This window comes from Mytilus trossulus, chromosome 14 (genome assembly GCF_036588685.1).
Source record: "Mytilus trossulus isolate FHL-02 chromosome 14, PNRI_Mtr1.1.1.hap1, whole genome shotgun sequence".
Taxonomy (NCBI): domain Eukaryota; kingdom Metazoa; phylum Mollusca; class Bivalvia; order Mytilida; family Mytilidae; genus Mytilus; species Mytilus trossulus.
In genome coordinates, this window is record NC_086386.1 from 69911382 (window position 1) to 69936366 (window position 24985).

Consider the following 24985-nt stretch of genomic DNA (forward strand, 5'->3'; position numbering starts at 1 on the left):
TATTGTTACAGTCATGCCTTCAGTAACAAATGTATCCGATGCATGCATTTTTTTTTTATATTTTTGGTCCTTTTTTCAATTTTTTTGGGGTCTAAATTTATAGACAAAAGTCCTTTAATATAGATATTTGGAATTCGTTGACATGCTGAATCTAACTGTGTATCTAGTTTGGGGATTTTTTGCCTAGTTGCTGAAATAGCCCACATAGAGTTCCAAAAGGTCTAAAATCAAAAAAAATGAATTGTAGCATGCATTTCGTGTACATGAACCCAAATGTGCATGGTTTTACCTCTGCGGTAGTATCCATTCGCGGATCTAGAATTTTTCATAACTTTAGGGGCCCACTGACTGCCTAAGAGGGCCCGCTGCTGTCACGCTCCAGTGATTCCCTATATGAGTTAAAATCAAGGAGAGACGTAATTTGAAGAATACAATATGACATTTTGAGAATCGCTTGTGTTACAAGTTTGAAAAGCTATATATTTGATGAAGAATGAATGAGGAGTTTGTATTTCAATTTGGAAATACACGTATCATAAATCCTAAAGTCATCAACTAACTTTTTTTCATTTGTTGCAAGTGCATTGATCACATAATTCTACAATAAAAATTCCTCGCATCTTTGAAAATTCTACATTAATAATGACTGCACTAACAGTGATAATTCATCGCATCTATAGTTAAAATGGATCGCTTTCAATAATCGATATGCTATATTATGATGCTTTTATAACACTTATTTGAACTTTAATGCTATGTTTGTATATTATAAAGACATATCACAATGAAAATATGTTAAAACTTAACTTAAAATCCTTTAACTTGATATTTTTAAAACGTAAACAAATACAGTTTTCCCATGATCCTTTATTCTACAATAGACATATCCGCATATAACAGTAAAAATGAACTAGCTGGATTCGCACTTTATATACACTGCGTATTAAGTTTAAATCAGACTAACCAATAGAAAATAACTGCGCAACACTGAAAATTTTACAATCAACGACAAGGGCACGGAAATGTTACATGCGTTTCGTTGAGGATATTCGTGTGGATTTTTACCTACTATATAGATATAAGAAGATGTGGTACGACTGGCATTGAAATAACTCTCCATCGAAGTCACAATTTGTAAAAGTAATCAAATATAGATCAAAGTATGGTATTCAACAAGGAGCTTTGGCGCACACCGAACAGCAAGTTAGAAAGGGCCACAAAATGACTAGTGTAAAACAATTCAAACAGGAAAATCAACGGTCTAGTGTATAATATAAGAAACGGGAAACGAGAAACACGTATGAACCACATCAAAAAATAACAACCACTGAACAACTAGTTCACGAGTAAACAGTTCACAAGAAGACATGATCCCTATTTCAAAATTTCATACTAGTCAAACCTCGAGCTGACATGTAACTCTTCAATCTTTTAAATGTTGACACTTAAGCAAGCAGCAAATACTGGTTTTAAGGTGTTTTGGCCCGGTTTTGGCATTCAGAGTGGACATGCTATCACGAGGCGTGTCATGCAAAGTGCCAACTTCCATCGATTCAAGAATCAAATCAAATGTGTGCATTCATTATTTCCGCATACTCATTTGTTTCAAAAATAAAAGCATACATGATTTTTTTAATTAATTTTATTATTTTTGTCTTACGATATTATATAATACAAATAACAATATAGTAAAAATAGAATATATGTTTTAAAATTGGGACAGGAACTTTATCATTTAAATTTATTATGTAATTAAGAAATATATAATGTACAAACAACAAGTAAAAAAAACATGGAATATGTATTTGCATGTCTCAATTAATTTAACTTAAAAAACAGGCAAGCTTTTAAATACGCATTTACCCCTTATGTACAATCGGTTTGTTATGAAACAGACGATATTTTATGTTACCATAACAACTAAACTATGCAATACTGACAACACCTGGCGACATCAATATGATACAGATACAAAATAAAACATAGTAATTAAGAGACCTACAACCATATTATTATAGTTATCTGACTGACGTCAAAGGTATATGTATTGCTTTTCATGTAATTAATATTTCACCTGCTTTCAGTGGATTTATTTGAAAGAAAGAAGTATTGATAAATATAAAAATGTATATCGACCTATTTACTTTAAAATACCTTTGACATTTCAATACATTGGAACAAGTGTTTTAAAGATCTATTATTGGTTTCTTAGTTTAAAAAATAAAATAAATATATTTCTAATATATTTGATTTCAATAGTGTAAAAGCCTGTCAAATTTTAATTTAATTGTTATTTCTGTTGAGACCTAAATTACATTTAATAGTAAAAACGAAATAACCTTTAGTAGTCCTGTATTAATTTCATCTGTGAATGAGAAATGAGGATTTTGTCCTGTATCTAACCTTGCTATCAAACACCCGCATGTATTGAAACTGTAACATGTAATATCATTCAATATGACAACATTAGTTGCAAAATATGTTCACCCTGAAATGAAGGAAACACCTAAGCACTTAGTATTAAAACATACTTAAAAACAAACCAAAAAACTTGAATGGTTTGAGATGTTCATGAAGTGGTTTGGTTGTCTTCTCAACCTAACAAAAAACAGACCATTTTAATCATCAAAGCAATGTCATTCTAAAAATAACAGCCAATAGTGCCTAGCGAGTTATGCCTCTCATGGAGAAGAATGCATGGCCATTTTCCTGATAATAAAAAGGTAAAAATTGGAATTTATAATAGAAACACAGTACGATTGCGAAAAAGCTAACTTTCTAGCAGAGACAAGAAAACGTGAATGTATACATCTTTAGGTCACTATTCACCTCTTAAACCACTAAAAATCTCGTTTTTATTATTATTTTTGTAGTTAAGGCATATTCAGGATATCACATGGCAATGCATATTATGTTATATATAAAAGTAATATTGTTTGATTGTTGTAATTTTCTAGCATAATCCGTCTTTTATATGATACAAACAACATTGGATTGAAACAACATATAATATCAATTCTATTTTTTGCCAAATCCACTCAACAAATCCATAGGTAATGGGAAAATAATGGTGGAATTCCTCTCTGCTGCTATGCTGTTCAATGTCTGCAAATAACGGAGCTGAATAGCGGCTGGTGATTGGGCCATGATGTCGGCTGCTTCTTTCAGTGCACGTGAGGCACGCTGTTCTCCCTCAGCTGCTAATACCTAGTGAAAATAAACGAAATATATAAATATCTTGTTTAATATATCAAAATAGAAGCGTTAACTAAGTTAGAGTCATACATGAGGCTAACTTTATAACAACGTCATGAACTGGTGACAAATTGATAGTATAACAACGTCGTGAACAGATTACGATTAAATAAAAGAACAACGCCATGAACTTATTGAGGCTAACTTATATACAATGGCGTGAATATGTAGCAAATCAATAATAAAACAGCGTAATGAAGTCATAAAAAATAAATAAAAGAACAACGCCATGAACTCATAATTAAGGAGTAGGTCCGGAAAGGGCTGATTTTGGCCTCAAATTTCTAGGTTCATCGAACGAAAGATTTGAGACACTTTTATAACACTTTAGTGTCTATTAAAATTGATTCAATTAGTTTGTGTAAAAGATTTTAAGTGATTTTGTCATTAAAAACGCTCCTATTCAAGCTTACATATGAAAAATCTATCAAATATGCAAAAAAACGTCATTTTTCAGATGGTTTTTGTCACAAATGAAAGTGGCCGTATCCGTGTTCATCCTCATAATTTATATATGTTATGTATTATCATCAAATACAACTGACATTTCAATATTATAAACGAACACGAATGCGTTCACTTTCATTCAAGACGGACACCGTCTAAAATTCAACTAAAATGCTCAAATTGTGAAGATTTCAGTAATTTAGCATGCCTTAATGATGCTAGTACTCGATATATGTGCATTGGATTGTCAAAAACATACCATATTTATGTAACAGAAGCATTCTACTGTCCAGTTAATAGCTAAAAGATTACATGTTCATACTTTTGTAAAACTGCTATATTTTGGGGCCAAAAAGGGATCTTACTGAACCTACTCCTTTGGTCAACCCTTTGATTAACGGACAACGTCATTTATTTCTAACAAAGTATGCGTAAAATAAAAAAAACTCCAAAATACAAAAAGATACACTAAAAAAAATGTTTTGTGAACAAACCTTAGCACGTGCTTCCCTTGAAGCTTCTGCCTCGGCGGCCATTGCTCTCTGGAGTTGAACCGGAAGTCTGACATCCTTACTGTAATAAAGGAAATATAAATATTTACAACTAATACGCAGAACATGGGATGCTTATTTAAGAAACATTCGCTTGTAACTTTTTCTCTTCGTTTTTAAAACTAATTAACAGTTGCTATCCATCTAGAGCTTCTTGAAAAACAACTCAGCGAAGATGTTTGACAAAGAATACATTTGGTCTTGACGAGGGTCTTTGAAAGCTTCATTTCTGTATTATTAAATGTTTACACCATTTTTCTCTATTCTCTATTTCTTTTATCCAATATTATCTTTGTGTAAATTAATATTTATCCGATTTTTCTTCTGTCCACCCTCCATTCTGCTCATTTTATCCTTTTTGTACCATCCTTGAAGGGAGGCATAAATGATAAATAATTTTGATTACAAGGGACATAGCTGATACATACATTTCAACTCTCTCTACCTTGATTCCCCAGGGATCTGTTGATTCGTCTAAGATAGCCTGAAAAAAGAACACAAAAAAAACCTGAGACAATGCTATAGTTATTGCTATCTCCCTCATCCTTTCTCTAACACTTACTTTTCAAATATAAAGTATGAAAAATTCCACAGTCGATGAACCATAACTGATGGTCGGGAAGCATAATCTTAATGATATTGATATGCACAAATGCTACTTAAACTGTTTTCCAAATATCATTGACTTGCAAGTCTATTAGACAAAGCCCTTACAATGATCTAATCCACAAACTTTAACAAATTGATGACACCGCAATTGCTGTCAACATGGTCAGAAACAGCATGTCCATGTCTCATTTTCTCGTTTCGATGAGACAAAAAGTGGATGAAAGTTTGGTTTAATCAGAAGACATACACAAAAATGTACTAAATTGAAACAGAACAAAAACTTTGTATAAAAAAATACTAAACATACCAACCTGCATTTGGTGAGCAATAGAATCCCTTTCAGTCAGGAGTTCAGACATGTTTTTAGTTCCAAGGACATTTCTCAAGGTTGTAGCAGCCAACAATCGAGTAGAAGAATCTGCATTTGCTACGTTACATACGGACATCGTTGGGTCGAAAATACGGCTGTAAATAACAGCATCTACGGCTACTGTCACAGAATCTTTGGTTAAAATCTGAAAGTAGTGCATGTCTTAATACTTGTAAAAGAACATATATATATATATATATAAGAAGAAGATGTGGTATGATGACCAATGATACAAGAGACCAAAATGTCACAGAAATTAAAAACTGTAGGCTTTGTACGACCTTCAACAATGAGCAAAGCCCATCAGGCATAGTCAGCTATAAAAGGCCTCGAAATGACAATGTAAAACAATTCAAACGAGAAAACTACCGGCTTTATTTATGTACAAAAAAATAAGGAAAAACAAATATGTAAAACAAAAAAACGACAACTACTGTATTACAGACTTGGGACAGGCACTTACATAAATAATGTGGCGGGGTTAAACATATTCAATATATAACTGGTACAACAAACTTGTGAAGTTTACATATTCGAAGTCAATTCAAAACCAGAACAACTTAAATCGGTCACAGGAGTTGATTGGTGCTTGCAAATCATTTACATATTTTTTTTTCATAGTGATTACGATTTTAACACAATGTTGACTACTGTTCCTCTATTATTGAGATTTTACCTATAAGTATATCTGTTTGTTTTGTTCCCACATCGTTCAATATAATGGAAATGTATGGGAGTATCAAACAGGTGAGAGGTTTATCTAGCTTTAAAACCAGGTTAAATCCACCCACCGAAAATGCCTGTACCGAGTCAGGAATATGACAGTTGTAACGAGTTGTCAATTCTTTTGATGTGTTTGAGCTTATGATTTGCAATTTGATTAGGCTTCCGTTTTGAATTATCCCCGGAGTTTAGTATTTTTGGGATTTTCCTGTTAAAACTTTTACTCATAAGCATGTTTTAACCAAGAACAACTATCTTTAAGAAAAATGTACTGTAATACTTTTTAGTTTACTTGTATGATAATCTTTACAGAAAAGGTAAACGTTTATTGCTATTTTTCATCGTGACATTTGCTATCCCCTTTTACACAAATTACATAACAAGACTTATGTTTTAACATGTTTTCATTTGTAAATTTGTTTTTAATAATATTAACAAAAATTATAATAAAGATGATAAGATGGAACATGACAATGTTTTTTTTCTTTTTGTTTTACGTGTTCTCTTGATTAAAACAATGTAAATGTGCTTAATTTGTAGATAAGAATGACATAATGAAATGCATTGGTTTGGCAAAGATCATCAAACACTAAAGTCAAATTCCAATGTAAACATGCATTGCAATGGTTTCAAAGTTTCGAAACAATTTCAATGGTTTAGCTAGCTTTAAAACCAGGTTTCTACACAAGGAAATGCCTGTACCAAGTCCGGAATATTATAGTTGCTTTCGATTTGTTTGATGTGTTAGAGCTTTTGAGTTTTGTAATTTTTTAAGGGTCCTTCTGTTTTCAATTTTCTTGGGAGTTCGGTATTTTTGTTAATTTTCTATTTTATTGGTGACATTCTTTTAAATACGTATTCTTACCTCTTGTGGTGGGACATCATATGATACTGTACGGAGGTCGATCTTTTTGAACTCATCAAGACATGGTAATATGAAGAACATTCCTGCGTAAAAAAGAAAGAGAAAGTCAGAAAAAGATATATAGCATGCAGTTGTATGTAACACTAGTCTCTTGGTCTGATGTTGTGCTGGTGAATAGTTAATCAATATGTTCTGTGAAGTTTGCGGACCCGCCTGAATGAGGACACATAGGATAATTTAGACCGCTGTATAAAACAATCAGAAAATGTTTAATGAAAATGTTTCTTGCAACATACAATACCTTCCCTTACAGTTGTTGCCATGGTTCTTTAAAGTACTAGAAATTAGGGTATATAAGAGCTTTAAAAGCCAGAATGGAAAAGTCCAGCAATGAGAATAAGTCTATTCACAATTCGTTGGGGTTGAAATAGTTTGCATACCTACAAAGTCCTACATATATACAAGCGTACTATCGATTGAGAGACAGGTGGATCCCGACCGAAATTTTCATAAAGGAGGGGAATAATTCAAAGCCGGAAGCATATTCATAATGCGTATACTGACTGTAAATTCGTCTTTTTATATACACCCGAGCCAATCAGAACTCTGTTTTTGTCGTTACTGCAAGCAACAGTGTGACGGCGTGCACAAAGTTGACGGCCAATGTAAAATGCTATGAACCATGTTGACAAATTAAACCAGGTTATTAGGTTTTGAAAAAGTTGAAGTGTTATCATAAGTATTTTACTTTTATATGTTAATTCTTTTACGAGTACAGCTTGTTAGTGCTGATATACGGAATAAATAGTTAAAGGCTATTTGGTCTCGTTTTACTAAAAGCATGTTGTTATAAATTAGTGACAGATTGCTAATATTTTAAATAAATATGTTATTATTATCCATTAAAACACGACCTGGAACTGAGAACAAATCACGTTGTTCAATTTAAAAGGCTGACATATTCTTATAAATATATCTATATATATACTTTTATTGTAAAGCTTTTTAAAAATAAAGACTGTACTGAAAAAAGAGAGAGAGCATTGACAATTTTGTTGCGAAATCTAGAATATTTAGTCATTGTCATTAGAATTTCAAAGGTTTTTTTAAGAATATAATGAACTCACCAGGTCCTTTCGCCCCTCCTGGCAGTACTCGACCCAATCGAAAGATTACAGCTCGTTCATACTCGGTAACAATCTGAAAAAGGAGATACTTTTTATGAAGTTGCCCATTCACAAATAGAAATTTCACGAATTTTAATTCATTTTAGAATTCAATGCTTCTTTTTATAATTCTATTATTAGAGTGGAAACACAAAGCACAAATTTTATGATGATATTAAAAAGTGTGCATAATCAACGCTTTTACAACCCTATAAAATTATATAAAAAAAAAAAGCATTCAGTTCTATCGGGAACATATATATATATTAGAATGTTCTATCCAGCATTTATTTTTTTATTTTTATCTATGCATCATTTTAACATTGTCACGGAAAGGCTGTTTTATTTTATTCGAAAATTAAAAAAATGATCTTAAGAGTGCCTTGAGATTGTTGTCAGACATTAAGATTCTTAAGAAACATGCATCAAATGTAATTCTGTAGTATTCAAAAAGATAAAAATAATATGTATTAAAAACAACTTAAACTTGTTAGTAATCAATGCCACTTTCGTAAATATTTGGTATATCGTGACGGCCAGTTTTAATTGGTGGAAAGGGGGAGGGGGGGGGGGCTGAGACGACCGACACCCGAAAGGGAAACAGACAATCATAGACGCCCCTTCCACATGCGGGTTTCGAACTCACAAGGCTAAACTACACATTTAACTGTGTCCACACTTCACTAGAAACACACTCAACAATCAACGTAAAAAAATGAGATGTAATGCAAACGAAACTTGTATCATTGTTAAGTAAACATGTACTCGATACATCTATATAACCTATCATAATGACACATTATGAATATGAATGGAATGTGAAATAACATCCGAATATGTCGATTTAGTAAACAACCATTAATGTATGCCATGTATGGAAGAATGATTATTAAAGGACCTTAATTCACCTATTTACTGGCAATCATAATGGTTAACCTTCTTATAGGAGAATTAAATAACATTCAAAGAGAGTGCCATAGTGAAATATGTAAAATACTTTTTCAGCAGAATTATTACCTTTAACAGTTAAAATGTATTGTTGTTTGAGTAACGTTTAGTAGCAAATACTTGACACATATTTTAAAAGGACTTACAAAAACAACAACAACAATTGGTATATTCGACAAATTGGTTCGACAAAGAAGCAAGCGGCTGGATATTAAGACTGTTGTTGGAAAAAGAGGATTTGTTAGATTGGGGTAGACAAATTGCCCCTCCTTTCTCCGAAAAGACATGAATGCATACCAATCGAGAAACAGGTGAAAAAAGGCCATCCCGCAAAAAATTATCTCCGGAAAATCAAATGACCGTCCCTTGGAGGCTTTCGTCAGTTTAGTTATTCAAGATACAGCAAAAATTTCAGGTCTTTTAATTTAAAATATTAATTCAATTCAGTTTAAATGTGTATTGCCATACACTACGTATTTATAACAAATTATTCGATTTTTTCAAAAATCTGAACGCCGCCCCAGAAATTGAAGAAAATATAAATATTCCAACTCTAAACCCGAATGATGTCGATAGGCTTAATGAAAATCTAAACAGAAGAATTTCTAAAGACGAAATTCTTAAGGGGATCAAAAACCTGAAAAATGATAAAGCATTTGGGGATGATCGTATTATAAATGAATATATCAAGTCTACAGCTAGTTTATTCATTGAATTTTTCGAAAAACTATTTAACATTATATTTCGCACTGGTATTATACCTGACAGTTGGCTAGTTGGTTACATTAAGCCTGTTTATAAAAATAAAGGTAACAAGTTGGACCCCAAAAATTTTAGACCAATTACCATTTTGAGTTGTATGGGGAAACTTTTCACCGCAATTTTATGCGAGAGACTAAATCTTTTCTCTGAAGAATTCATGATTTTAAACGAAAACCAATGTGGTTTTAGGAAGGGTTATTCAACAACCGATAATTTATTTGTGATTCATACATTGTTTGAAATTTTAAAACTAAAAAAGAAAAAACTATTTTGTGCATTCGTCGATTTCGAAAAGGCTTTTGACACGATATGGCGAGATGCACTGTGGTACAAAATGCTTTTAAACAATATGAATGGATGTATGTATAATGTAATTGTAAATATGTATCAAGGTACAAAGTCATGTATTTCATATAACAATGCCTTATCTGATTTCTTCCCATGTAGTAACGGTGTTAGACAAGGCGAAAATTTATCGCCTTTTCTTTTTTCTTTATTTTTAAATGATCTTGATTCTTTTTTGCAAAATTGTAACCTAGAGGGCCTAAAGTCAGTGTCAAAAGAGCTTGAGGAAAAACTTGACATTTTTTTAAAACTTTTTATCATTTTGTACGCTGATGATACTGTTTTGATGGCCGAATCAGAAACTGAACTCCAAAAACTTTTAGATTGTTTCCAAGATTACACAGATGTATGGAAGCTTAAAGTAAATGTTGATAAAACAAAGGTCGTGGTTTTTTCAAGGAGACGACCATCATGTGATTTTCAATTTTTATTTAATGGCAAAAAACTGGATATTGTTGATGAATTTAACTACTTAGGAATAGTTCTCACAAGAACAGGCAACTTCAATAAAACAAAACAGTTTAATGTAGAAAAAGCTACCAAGGCTCTGTACGAAGTGTTAAGACTAGGTCGACTACATAATCTTTCTATATGTAGTCAGCTGGATTTATTTGATAAAATGGTAAAGCCAATACTACTGTATGGTTGTGAAGTATGGGGTATTGGCAATAACGACATGATTGAAAGGGTACATCTAAAATTTTGTAAATTGTTATTAAGTCTGAAAACATCTACACCCTCTTATATGATTTATGGGGAGCTTGGGAGATATCCTATAGAATTGGACATAAAAACTAGATTGGTTTCATTTTGGGGGAAATTAAACTCTGGTAAAGAGACAAAACTATCATATATTTTATATAAATTGTGTTATCACATGTCTATTAATGACAATGTGAATTTTTCATGGTTAAACAGAATAAAGACTATTCTGAACGAATGTGGTATCCCAAATGTATGGGAAACGCAATCTTTTATAAATTGTAAGTGGTTAGTTTCATTCGTCAAACTTAGACTTAAAGATCAGTATGTACAAGTCTGGCATTCTTTACTTGAAAACTCGCCAAAAGCAATAAATTACAGACTTTTTAAAGATTTTTTTGGAAAAGAAGGTTATTTTGAAATTCTTGGGAACAAATTGTCTATTGATTTGTGTAGATTTAGGACCACAAATCACAAGCTCCCTATTGAACAGGGTAGATGGAACAATATAGTTAGAAACAATAGAATTTGTCTTCTATGTAATAAAAATGATATTGGTGATGAAATGCATTATATATTAGAATGTAAATACTTTGAAAAAAACAGGAAACATTGTATGTCAAATTATTATTTAAAAAATGCAAATATTGTCAAATACAATCAGATTATGTCTTCAAAAAACAAATCAGAATTGATTAAACTATGTAAATTCATAAAGATTATTAACACAGGTGTATGTGCTCCTGGCTGAAATGGACTTCATATATTGTATTAGCAACTGTTTTGTTTGTTCTGTCTTGTTGTAAATATTGTACATAATTCATTTGCCTTCTCTATACCTATGTAATATGGTTTATTGAGAATAAAGATATATAATAGAACATTGTACGTGACACGACATAATTGATTTCCGTATCTAGCTGCTCTAGTCCATAAATATTTGATTGGTTGGTGACAAAGGACTTTGCATGTTTTTATAACCAACGGATGATTTCAATGGTTTTAGTTTTAATAGTCAAGATTGACATACTTAGTCATTAAAGTCATCATAGTCGTGACAGTCATGAAAGTCGTCAAGAAAATCAAATATCGTAGTGATGTCAAGACAGTTTCATCATCACCATCAATCTTGAAGACTTCTGACTATAAAATAGGTCCAAACCATTGCGATTTTGTGTAGATGAGTGTATCCTGAAGTTTAGTCAGGTCCGAACTTTTATGAGAAGCTTAAACATGTGCCTGTTCTGGACCTATACTGACACAAATTAGCCAAAACCGTAAAAACAATAGTCCCTTGAATAAGACAAATATGCTCTCCTTATCTATTGATATCTAACATTGTTCAAAATATCCTTTGCGTTCAAGAATCTGTAATTGTTACAATAGCCAATGAATTTCTATTCGTCACAACTCGGGCCGTTCCGCGAGGTTTGCCTATTGTGAAATTTCAACCGGTTTAGAATTTTAAGGTGTGTATTAATCTGACAAAACCAGAGGACCCCGAAAGATCTTAAGTATTACGGAGCGTTTCATATCCTTGCAGCAAAACACCTGATCTGTACTTTCATGAAATTGGACATGGCTGTACGATATATATCCAAAATTTTAGTGGATAGAGGGCGCTGAATTATTCGAGTTATACGATATCTGATTGTTTTTTATTTACCTTTATTGTCATACATAGAGAAAAGGGGAAGAACAAGCCGACAAGAAGATATGATAGTCCCATCAATATACATCCGCAGCATCCGATTCCGTCCTCGGATGAATCCTGCATGTTCCTCTGGTCACCCATCTGGTAACCTGCAAAATATAAATAATTATGCTTTATTTTCACACCTCAATTTGTTTTCCTAAACTAGGTATGGCTTCCACGGAGGCACAGTATAAGTGTATGATGTTATATTATCAAGACTATACAAATCTGCATAATAAGTCTGACCACTGTTTCAGGAATGTAGACATGTGTATTAAGTTTAAAATTGAATGATAGGACCCCAACTGTATTAAAACTATTCCGACCAAAAACTTTAACATGAAGCGGGACAGACGGACACACGGACGGCGGCACAGACCCTAGAATATAATGCCCCTAAGTTGGGGCATACAAATATTCTTGATTTATGTTGTGATACATAAAGTGAGGCTTTGAAGTTCAGGTTAAAGTTAATCAAATGAAGGATTATTTAAAAAATATTTTTAAAATCAATTTTACTTCTCCTGTTATATCATTTTAAAAATGCAACACTAAACAGACGTATTGTATTATAATTTTTGGTTTGCAATGGTTTGAGCAGGAACACATATGTTACCAGCTTTGGTGTGAGAAAAAAATGATTTCAATTTGATTAGAGTGAAAAATCTTCTAAGATTAAAAATAAAAATATATAAATTGTACATTTTGCACTTTTAGAGCATAAGAATTTGACTAATATTAAATATCAACATTTATATATATATAACTTAACAATAATATTCAAAAGACACAAACAGCTTTTACGCTTGATATAAGAATACGAATATTTAAAACGCAATTCTTTTTTTTACGTTATATAAAGATTCTTTTTTCCCATTTCTCAACCGAGACGTAAAAAATAATATATAAAAAATGAACAAAATACTATCACGAAAGCGATATTGTTCGTCATTTGTTAAAAGACAATCAATATAACTAATATTAACTTGTTTATTTAGTTAATTATATTTAGTCATTTATGTTTTGTGTCAATATCAGTCATAATTAGTATCGACATTTTTGAAATGTCAAGGTTAAATTTGATATTTAGTTTAAATCATCAATTCATGTACACGCACATGCTATTGAAGAATTAAATAAGTTCTGTAAAGTAAACATTGAAATTTCCCAAAGGAACTATTTTTACGCAAGGCAGATGCGGTTCCAGAAACAGAAAGAGTGGGATTAGGCAACGTCAGTCATGTAAAAAGTGTACGCATCTAATAACCATTAATGCAGTTCCATAAATCAGTCCGATCCAATGCAGCTCCATAAATCAGCCCGATCCAATGCAGCTCCATAAATCAGCCCGATCCAATGCACCCCCCTCCGTAAACGTTGAAAATAAATCGATCAGTGCAGGAAACTGGATCACTTTTATTTTTTCATTTGTTCATTTCCGAGCAATGTGTGTTTATGTAGGAAGATAAATAATTAAATTGATATCAATCGTATGTATACAAAAAAAAAGAAGATACGATATGATTGCCAAAGAGACAACTCTCCACAAGAGACCAAAATAACACAGAAATTAAACAATTATATGTCACCGAACAGCCTTCAACAATGAACAAAGCCCATACCGCATAGTCAGTTATAAACAGCCCCGAAATGACAATGTAATTTAAACGAGAAAACTAACTACTTTATTTATGTACAAATTGAACAAAACACAAATATGTAACACATAAACAAACGACAACTACTTACATGACTTAGTCAAAATTACAGGACTCAAGACTCAACCATGTAGAAGCGAACAAAACGAAACATTGATACTACGATTTTTTAGGCTTGGTATATAAACCAGACTGAATAATTACAAAGCACAACCTATAAAACTACCGTCAGTACATTGCAGTATTGAATACATGTATAAATAATTTATCCTTACTGGTACCCTACAATTAAGCAGAATTTAATCACCACTTTCGTGAATGAAAAGAAAATTTTGTTCAGATCTTGAAGTAATGGAGACAAGAATTTATATAAAAGCATTTAAGAAATTACAGAATGCTATGGCAAATAATAAAGCTTCGTCATTATATAAACAAATTGCACTTTCCGTCAACATGGTGAAGCATATTTATATTTTAGACTTGGATGATACACAAAAAAATGTGTTGATATTGCGTCGATTATGTGATCCATTTTCATATTGAAAACAATTAGGGTGGAATGTTTGGAGTAGTGCCTACCAAGTGAAATATTTTGTTGAACAAAAGATGGCAAACTCCGAAAGACCTCTGCGGCTGATCTAACTACGCCACTGATCGAAGGACCCGGTATTTATTGTGATTAATAGCATGACTAACCTCCACTACATTCATTGACATTTCTAGAAAGAAAAAAAATATTTGTGTTGAGTTGAAATCGACGCTTACTTCTATTAAAGTGATCCTATCCTCCTTTAACTTGTATGGCATCTGTTGCTTATCATTTAAAATATCAATATCAGCATTTAATTTGGAAGTTTGGAGAGAAAAACAAGTAAAAAAAAAACGACAAGTAAAAAATACAAATACATCTACTGATTTTCAACCTTGACGGTTAGGAATTTCAACTTGACCTCCAAAATAAAACCTTGTTTCTAGGCAGAAGATAAAATAACTCTGGCTCTTAGTAACTGTCAGAAAAGGAATAAAATGGATCCTATATAGCTAGCAGTAAATTATATATCCTCAAACACCATTTCAGTAGATTTATTAGAACCTTACCATAATTTATGGTCAGTGTGATAGATATGTCAAAGGTATGGCCGTGCTATCGGGGTTACTGACAAAGGTTAATGGCGATCCATAATAACTTTATTTATTAGAGAAGAAATTAATATTAATAGGCTGAAGTATAGAGGAAAGCATTTCATAGATCTTAGAAGAAATCACATATTATGTGCTTCGTTTTTTTAAGTTAAAGTTAACAAAAAGTAAAATCACAAAAATACTGAACTCCGAGGAAAATTCAATCGTAAAGTACCTAATCAAATGGCAAAATACATCAAATGAATGGACAACTGTCATATTCCTGGCTTGGTACAGGCATTTTCATATGTAGAAAATGGTGGATTGAACCTGGTTTTATAGCGCTAAACCTCTGATTATATGACAGTAGCATCAAATTCCGTTATATTTACAACGATTCGTGAACTAAACAGACATAATAAATAAATTAAAAATATGGGTACATCAGTCATCATTGTGTTACAATCTCAAAACAATCATTTACAAAAAAGAACAAAAGCATCAATTAAATTAAAAAACACATTCTTGCTTCGCGTGTCTGACGTCAGTAAACATCACAAAGAGAGAAATTTTGTCGTTCAATGTTTATTAAACAAAATATTCAAAAGATTTAATCGACTGAGTATGCAGTTGATGAAAGAGTAATGCAATTGCATGCAAGGTTATGCAGATGAGAAAATATAAAGCATTCTTGTCTGACGAAGGAGATTTCACATTAATATACATCTTTAAGCAAAGATACAATATTCTTATGAAGAAAAGTTTAATTTCTGCAGAGCTTATCAAAGTTTGATCTGCTAAAGAAAGTTTGATAAAGCTTCATTTTCTACGGAAAGTCTTATTCAGTCTTATTTATCTCGTTTACTACGAAGAGATTGATTAATCTTGGTTTTCTTATACATTTAGATTAAGATTGATTTTTAGTGGAAAGATATGATAGTAAGCAGCAGTAGTTTCACACCAAAAAAAAATTCAAGCAGGAGACACTTTGTCATGCACTTGCAAGAATTTAATGCTATAAAGGTTGCTTTTAAATTGAATTATAATGTCTTGTAAAAATCATTTAACCAAGCTGCTTCATTAAAATATATTTTTTTTCACAATATGAATATATAGCAATTTACTACTTGCAAGACAAGCGGTTAAACGTTTTTGCTGTACAACAAGGCAATTTGAACGCCTCCACCAAGCCAGGGAAATGGTCAAAACGAGATAGTTTGGCGTCCATTTTATGTTAAGTTTCCGATATTTAAATTTAAACCAATTCCAGAATAACGAAGATTTTCTCTTTTTAAAAGTCAAATTAGTACCAGTCAGAAAGACACCCTGAACCCAGTTCGTAAGAATTGTCCAATTTTAGGTGAACTTAAAGTTAGTATTACGGTTGTATGAATACATGTACATGTACAAACATATATACGTGAAAACCTTAAAACAAGCTTGATGCGAATTTTCAATTATTTTGACTTGTAATAAAAACTAATAAAATTGGTTCAAATGATACGTGAACATGTGCATGAATACTTGATAGATATAAGGCCCATTTTTGTTATATCTTTGACGGGCACGCTTAGCTTACAGATAGTTTGATATAATTCCTAAGTTATACAACAATGATCATGATGATCCCAAATGGTTGTGAGGTTTCAATCTCGTCTACAATAGTTTAAAAAACAAATTAGCTGTAGATTCTAAAAATGGACATTTATATCCCGTTTAGACCACTGTCCAAAACTGATCAAACTTACTTGTATTGTTATGTGCAGAACGTACAAGGATAGACTTTTCATCTAAAATACAAGTCTAAAAATTCAAGATTTGAGACCGCACCTAGCGTTCCAATTTTTTTTTTTTTTAATATAGACAATTTTTTTCAGGTATGTTATCTCTTCTAGCGTGAATTATTATTAATCACATAACATGACCTAAGGTACATTATATAAATGTTCATCGGTTAACTTCGGTCAACGCATTTACCAATCGTCACTGAATCTCGACTGATTTCAGTACCCTATAGCTATATACAATGATATAAACAATCTACCCAGGTGAGTCGATTCTTACCGACCGTGCGAGCACCGTCGTGCGAGGGCTGTGTAGCCAGTCAAGGTTGTTAAAACTTCCATGGTAATCAGTCGATTCTTATCATTACATTGTATTTTAAAGCAAAAGCAAGGCGACCATTTTTCATGCCATTCGCCACAACTCGACAGATCCCGTACATTAGTGCAGCAGATTGCCGATTGTATTTTACGCGTGTTTTTGTTTTACACGCATTTTTATGAGACAGACATCACGTGTCGTCGTGCAGAGCAAGTTGTATGGTATTCGTTTTTAAACGACAGGTTCGTTATTCTTTTAAGCCGATGATATGAAGGAATCGTAATGAAACATCTATGTTGTGGGATTATAACTGTCTAAAACGAAATGTATCTCTATACCACTGGAGCAAACGTGAGCATGTATTATAAATTATAATTTATTGATATCAATAGAAACCTAAGGTTTATAAATTTCATATCTAATTAACGTCTATGATTTGTTAATGAATACTCTAGCAATGGTACTCTTCGTTTGAATCTATCAACTGTGACTTTGAGATGAAGAACAGCAATACAAGCGCTTTTTATGTGTGTTGTTTGTTGTTGTTGTGCATAAACAGGTCTGTGTCGTGGATATATACCCCATGCCATTTGGTTTTCTATTGATACAACACTTTCACGATATTCATATCAGTTGGATAAAAAAATAGTTTGACAAATAAAATAAGGGCCTATTGTCATGGCATATATATATATATACATATAAACATGGCCAGATCATTTACTTGTTTAAGTCTTACACCATACCATGTACACTGTTCGAACTGTTTTTTAATTAATTATTTCTTAACGTTTCCCCGAATAATCTATCGAAGGAAATTAAGCGTAAACATTGGTTTCGTATTACTGTTGACAATCTATAGTTTGAAATGTATCTTATTATGGATGTTTATTTTAATTAATATCTATGAAAATGTCATAAGTGTGGTATCACAAAGTAAACTGTATCATTCAATAAAGCCTGGTTAATCATATTGAACAGAAGAGGATCCAGAATTGTTTAGAAAAGGATTTAATTGTAAAAAAAAACTTTATGAGCACAAATTACAGCCATAAAAGGGTCAAAGGACATTCAGGAAAAGGTGGAGGCAAACCTTATTTTCGTCAAGTTAGACAAGTGTGTTTCATTTTTTTAAGTCCGAAAACTTCGTCCAGCATTTTCGTTTCATGTTTTTCGCAGTCATTTAACATCTGTAAATTGTAGAGTAACCATGGTAACTTTAAATCTGTCAACATCAGTCCTTTTATCGTGTTGATATTTGGTTAGATATCTGCTTAATTAATTTTATCATTACATTTGATGATTAGCAAAATTTACACGGTGTAAGGGTGTGGATCAATGGAGGAGGAGTTCAACCTGGCTCATGGACACCTAAAAAGAAGGGAGATTTCAACCTCAATCCTGTCGATTTTATTTGATTAAAAAGTCAACAAAAAACTTGGGATTCTAATGCTGGACCGCTTCTTGATCAAGTAACGAACATTTTTGATGACGGTGATGTGTTTGTAGATCTTATTTTACTAAAAATTCTTGCTGCCTACAATATTCTCTATCTTTAATAAACTTGGCCTTTTAGTTACACAGAGGAAAATATTTGGTAAACATTTACTATAAAGGGCAAAAACTCCTTAAGAGGTCAACTGACCATTTAGGTCATGAGACTTATTTGTAGATCTTACTTTGCTGAACATTATTGCTGTTTACAGTTTATCTCATAATAATATTCAAGATAATAAACAAAAACAGCATTTCTTTAAAAATTACCATAAAGGATGGCAGCAACCCAATAACCCATTGTCCAATTCATCTGAAAATTTCAGGGCAGATGAATATCGACTTGATAAACAATTTAACACCTTGTCAGATTTGCTCTAAATGCTTTGTTTTCAGAGTTATAATCCAAAATCTACATTTTACCCCTATGTTCTGTTTTAGCCATGGCGGCCATCTTGGTTGGTTGGCCAGGTCACTGGACACAATTTTTAAACAAGGTACACCAATGATGATTGTGGCTAAGTTTGGTAAAATTTGGCCAAGCAGTTTCAGAGGAAGGATTTTTGTAAAATATTACAAAATTTTACGAAAATCGGTAAAAAATTACTATAAAGGGCAATAACTCCTAAAGGGGTCGACTGACCATTTTGGTCATGCTTAATTATTTGTAGATCTTACTTTGCTGAACATTATTGCTGTTTACAGTTTATATCTATCTATAATAGTATTCAAGATAATTACCAAAAACGGCAAAATTTCCTTTAAATTACCAATTCATTGGCAGCAACCCAACAACGGACCGTGTCGGTTTGTCCGATTCATCTGAAAAAGGCAAATAGATTTTGACCTGATGAACAATTTTAAACAGTCAGATCATTATCTCTATTAAATGCTTTGGTTTCAGAATTATAGGCCAAAATCTACATTTTACCCCTATGTTCTACTTTTAGCCATGGCGGCGATCTTGGTTGGTTTGCCAGGTCACCGGACACATATTTTAAAACTAGATACCCCAATCATGATTGTGGCCAAGTTTAGTTAAATTTGGCCCAGTAGTTTCAGAGGAGAAGATTTTTGTAAAGGTTAACGACGACAACGCCGGACGCCAAGTGATGAGAAAAGTTCATTTGGCCCTTTGGGATAGGTGAGCTAAAAAAAGAAAAAATATTTCTATGTCAATTTCATTGTGCGGAAAAAGTTTCTGTTACAATTTATTGATCAGAATATAATAATAATTTACATATTTTATTTATACGATGTGTACGAATATTAGATAGTATATTTAACATAAAAAATACAGACAAAGCTAGGGTCACACAAAATAAAACAAATAAATTGAAAACGAAACAAACCAAAAAACCAAAACTTATTTTAATATCAAGTTTTCATTTGTAAATGGGAAGATTTTACTATTTTTAGATACAGCGCATTAGAAAAAATATATGTGTGCATCTGTCATGGCTCACTCTGTGTATTATATTTAGCTAGATAGCAAGCGAGACAAATCGTAATTATGACGGATTAAGGATCAACAGATCAAAATAAAATATATTTGTTTTGTAATATCATCCTCATCATTTTATAAACTATGCAATTGTCATGTTTTAATGCATCATAAACATGATAAATGTACCAAATTATAAAATATTTCCGCAGTCAATAGTAAAAATGTGGAATCGTTCGTGTCCCAAATTTTGCCCTCACAAGAGCTAACAGCTTACTGAGTGTGCTTATGTTGTTCGCCCAAGCAAACAGCCACACCCCTGGCCTATGTTTTTTTACCTTGACATATAAATACAAATCAATAAAAAAACGTAATTGTAAAATATTATATGCCTACCTTTATTAACATTGGACTGTGACATTTCGGTATCCAGCTTAATAAACTGTGAATATTCTCACAAAACGTAAGCTTTACCCACAGGTACACAAAAAACTGTGTTGTCGTGATCCCTGTATTGCTGTAACGAAATTTAAATAGTCACAGGTAATAAGGAGTTGTGTTGAAATGGTCGGAAAACCACACTTAGATACGTCACAACACACATGACCATGAAGTATACATTATGAAATATACATGTATGTATTCAATCAATAGATATGTATTTGGTATATGTTTTGTTATCTACCTTTTCAATTTACCTGTTGGATTAAAGGTTACCTCGCGACATTTGTACCGATCGATTTTTCTAAAAATATCCTGAAAAGAATTATATTAATAAAAGTCACATGGTTTTAAATATGAATGAACGTTTGTAATAGGAAAAGATAGATATGTAGGTTATTTGTAATTAAATGCGTAAAACTAAACGAAAAAAAAATATTTGATGATGACAAAGATTTTAATTTTATCTTTTAAATAAATCTTGTTAAATTCAGTAACTTGGGGCGGATTTAAAACACTGATGTCACTGATGGTAAGAAAAAAATTACAGAATAGATTTTTATCTATAATAACATGCTATATAAAATACAACACTTCGATTGTATAACATGTATAATATGAGCAACATTTTTTAAATTCCTCTCAAATTGTGTGACAAATTCCAAAAAAATAACAAATTGCCGCCCCCCTTTTAATAAATATATTTAAAAAAGCACCACCACCACCACAAAAGCTTACTAGCGCGTGGAGCATGTAGACTGTAATACACAGTAAATTTTGTCTTATCAAGTGGTATTTGTCGCAAACTTAGTTAAATTTTTTTAGTGACAATACAAAGATTTTGAATTTAATGTGAGTAAAATCTCTATACGCATAGTTAAGCTTTGACGGTTTCCTAGTCCATCATTACTACATATATTAAAGTGATAAAATTCATTGCCCAGACCATTTCTACATACAACTGAGACTCTAACACTGTGTTATAGCAGTCTCAGCATAAAAGAATATCGTGTCGCTCTATACAAAACTGATCATTGGAAATGATTTGAACATGTGCACTTTTAAATTTGAATTCGAAAAAGTCTCGTGGCAGTGGCGGATCCAGCCATTTAAAAAAGGGGGGGGGGTGGTTTCCCAACCCAGTACAAAAGGGGGGGTTCCAACTATATGTCCCCATTCAAATGCATTGATAGTCCAAAAAAAGGGGGTTCCAACCCCCGGAACCCTACCTCTGGATCCGTCACTGCGGGTCATTTTGATAAATAAGACTCGATCTTTAATTCCCTTTTTTTTATAGAATTATTTAATTTATTTGAATCAGATTTCGACAATCTTACCACAACTTGCGAATTGAAGCAATGATATCCGGGCTCAACGAAATTTGACGAAACAAACCGTTTCTAGCATTGCTTAGTTTACGAGCTGCAATATTTGCTTGGAAGTTGAGCTTACAACATATTACCGGTCATGCACCTCTTTCGATTTTCTTCATTTCACAATTTCCCGATACACAAAAAGATCGAGTGATATCATAGATCATCATAACTATAAATTAGTTTCATCAGCTTAATCAGAGACATATATACATGGGCTACATGTATATACAAATGTATATGATCCTGGCTCAACAGTTTAAAAAAACTTCATCAAATATACCAGGCTTATGATATGTTACCAGAGCGCAATTATTTGTAATGGATTTTACATAGGGTACTAGTTGTGTTCCATATTTATCTCTTGAAGACTACACAATCTAAAAAAAATAGGTAGCAGTTTCAGTTACAAGAAATGTCTGCGTTATATTCCAGCCAAAAAGTAGTAAAAGTCATGCGGCAAATGTTAACCTAAAACAAAATTGAGAATTGAAATGGGGAATGTCTCAAAGAGACAACAACCCGACCAAAGAGCCAAAAGCCCAAGTCCTCCATTGGGTCAAACATGTGCGGGCTTCAGATGGCCCCTAAACAAAAATGTGTACTAGTTCAGTGAAAATGGACGTCATACTAAACTTCGAAACATAAAAATGAACTAAAATTTAAAAAACCAAAACATACAAGACTAACAAAGGCCAGATTAAGCATCCGAAAACCACTCTTCTGACTACAAATTGCGGTCCATTTTAGTAACTATGACCTTGACCCTTTTTTAATTGACCTCACAATCCTTTCATTATATGGGACCATATATCCAAGTAAGGTTGCAATCCGATATCAAATATCTACGGTTTCGAATATTAATACGAAAGTTTTATTTTGATTTGGCTCATATATAACAATACAAACATATTTTGGCTTTTGAGAGCTTTTTACCGAATATAAATAACATATACATCACATTAAAACACAGTCAGGCATTTTGAAATACATGCAAAGCACTACTATACTACACATCTAAGTATGCCAAAACTGATGCATAACTAAAATTGAATATATATATAAGATATCGGTCAAAAATAATAACTTAGTTTAGTAAGCTTTCAAACAAAACAAAATCCAATCCTTTTTCATCCATGCAATCAAGAGTCGGACAGGATCTCATTTTGGTACCAACCTTGGTAAAAAGAAATGTCTGTAAAAAGTAAAATAATAATTGCGCTCTTGTAACACCATCGAAAAATCCCTGTTTTTGGGTTAAGCATACTAAGGTGGTTGATATTTTTTATTATTATACATATTTCTTAAAAATATCATAATCGCAGAAAACGCATCTGGTATTGGTGCTGTACAGTGTTCGAATATCGTTAGTATATCCACTCGAATCTTTAAATTTGAAAATACCCGGTCGAATATCTTAAGTATACCCACTCGAATATCTTTAGTATACTCACTAATTTGTCACAAGTATACCAACTCGAATAACCTAAGTATATTCACTATTTTGTCATAAGTATATCAACTCGAATATCTTTAGAATATACTCATTCGTGACTTTATTCGAATATAGCAAGTATACCCACTCGAATATCATAAGTAAACCCACTCGAATAAAAAACTTTAATTTCAAATGATTGATATCTTTCCATGTAAAACTGTTTCCTGAATTTTGACAAAAACACCATCCTTGTATTTAAGTGCAAGTACATTCTGAATTTCTTTTGACCGATATCTGAACTTTCTGCACTGATGTATTGTACCATGCGAAACCAGTTACCCGTTTAAGAAGTACGGAACATTTAAATATGTGATATAGGCAGCCAATAGAAAATAAAGATTCTTTAGTGAGTAAGCTCACATACCCCACGTTCTCATCTAAAGGGCAAAAGATTTAAAAAACCATTTGTAGTATTAGGTTAAGCATCTGGAAATCACTTTATATACGAATTGCGGTCAATTTTACTAACTTTGAACTTGAAGTTGAAGGTATTGGCGTAAAATCTATAGGGATCTTCCTCTTATTATATGTGACCATATATCCGAGTTAAGTTTCAATCCCATATGTAATCCGAAAACCACTCTTCTGACTACAAATTGCGGTACATTTTAGTAACTATGACCTTGACCCTTTTTTAATTGACCTCACAATCCTTTCATTATATGGGGCCATGTATCCAAGTAAGGTTGCAATTAAAACAAATTATTTTATGTTTCAATGATGACAGGTTATTTAAACTCTACCACACAAAACAAATTCTCAGTGGCGGATCCAGGGGGGGGGGGGGGGGTCCGGGGATTGGACCCCCTTATTTTGACGATGCATTTAAATGGGGACACATAGTTGGAACCCCCCTGTTATAAATGCCCCTGCATTCTTCATATGTGTTAATTGTTTCCGTCTCCCCAAATTTTCCGGTTATTTTGTATGTACGATAATAAATAGAACGACACGTGTTTTTTTTATATTAGCATCCCCATTAAGGCTGACCCTTAGACCGAATAGCTGCTTAACACCCAACTGCAAATATTAAAATCAATGATTAGAATATGATCATGGATCCTGTTTTGTTCTAGACCGACGATTTTTACCTGCTAGTTCACAAAATAATAGTCCACAGGAATAAATTTTGCCGTATCCCTAAACCTCATATTATTCTATCCTCGAAGGGTTCAACCGACAAGTATTTGCTGTGAATCCCTTTTTAAATGCTGATGCTTAAGCAAGCAGCAAATACCAATTTAATAGTCTTTTGATTGACGTTAGCCGGGGTTTGAACCGTCGACCTCTGCATTCGAAGCGAGCTCGTTACCACGAGACGTGGCATGTAAAGTATTGCAATGATTCAATAATCAATGTTTGCTTTCGGTGTATTCCGCATGACTCATATTTGTCAAAATAAAAATGAAACAA

At 32.5% G+C, this 24985-nt stretch overlaps 1 protein-coding gene across 2 annotated transcripts; it reads right to left on the bottom strand.

Moving 5' to 3' along the window:
* Positions 1 to 2311: 2311 nt before the first annotated feature.
* LOC134697254 (stomatin-like) lies at positions 2312 to 20870 on the bottom strand. 2 transcript variants are annotated; one of them, XM_063559411.1, is made up of 9 exons: positions 20657 to 20791; positions 16968 to 17009; positions 12410 to 12546; positions 7948 to 8020; positions 6821 to 6903; positions 5174 to 5377; positions 4682 to 4737; positions 4197 to 4275; positions 2312 to 3207 (listed from the first exon to the last, which is right to left on the bottom strand). In XM_063559411.1, the coding sequence occupies exons 1-9, from the start codon at positions 20679 to 20681 to the stop codon at positions 3019 to 3021; spliced, it is 888 nt and encodes a 295-aa protein (XP_063415481.1). In that variant the 5' UTR covers positions 20682 to 20791; the 3' UTR covers positions 2312 to 3018. The 2 variants fall into 2 exon arrangements, with proteins under 2 accessions (XP_063415481.1, XP_063415482.1); XM_063559412.1 differs by lacking the exon at positions 16968 to 17009 and having other exon boundaries at positions 20657 to 20870.
* Positions 20871 to 24985: the final 4115 nt, after the last annotated feature.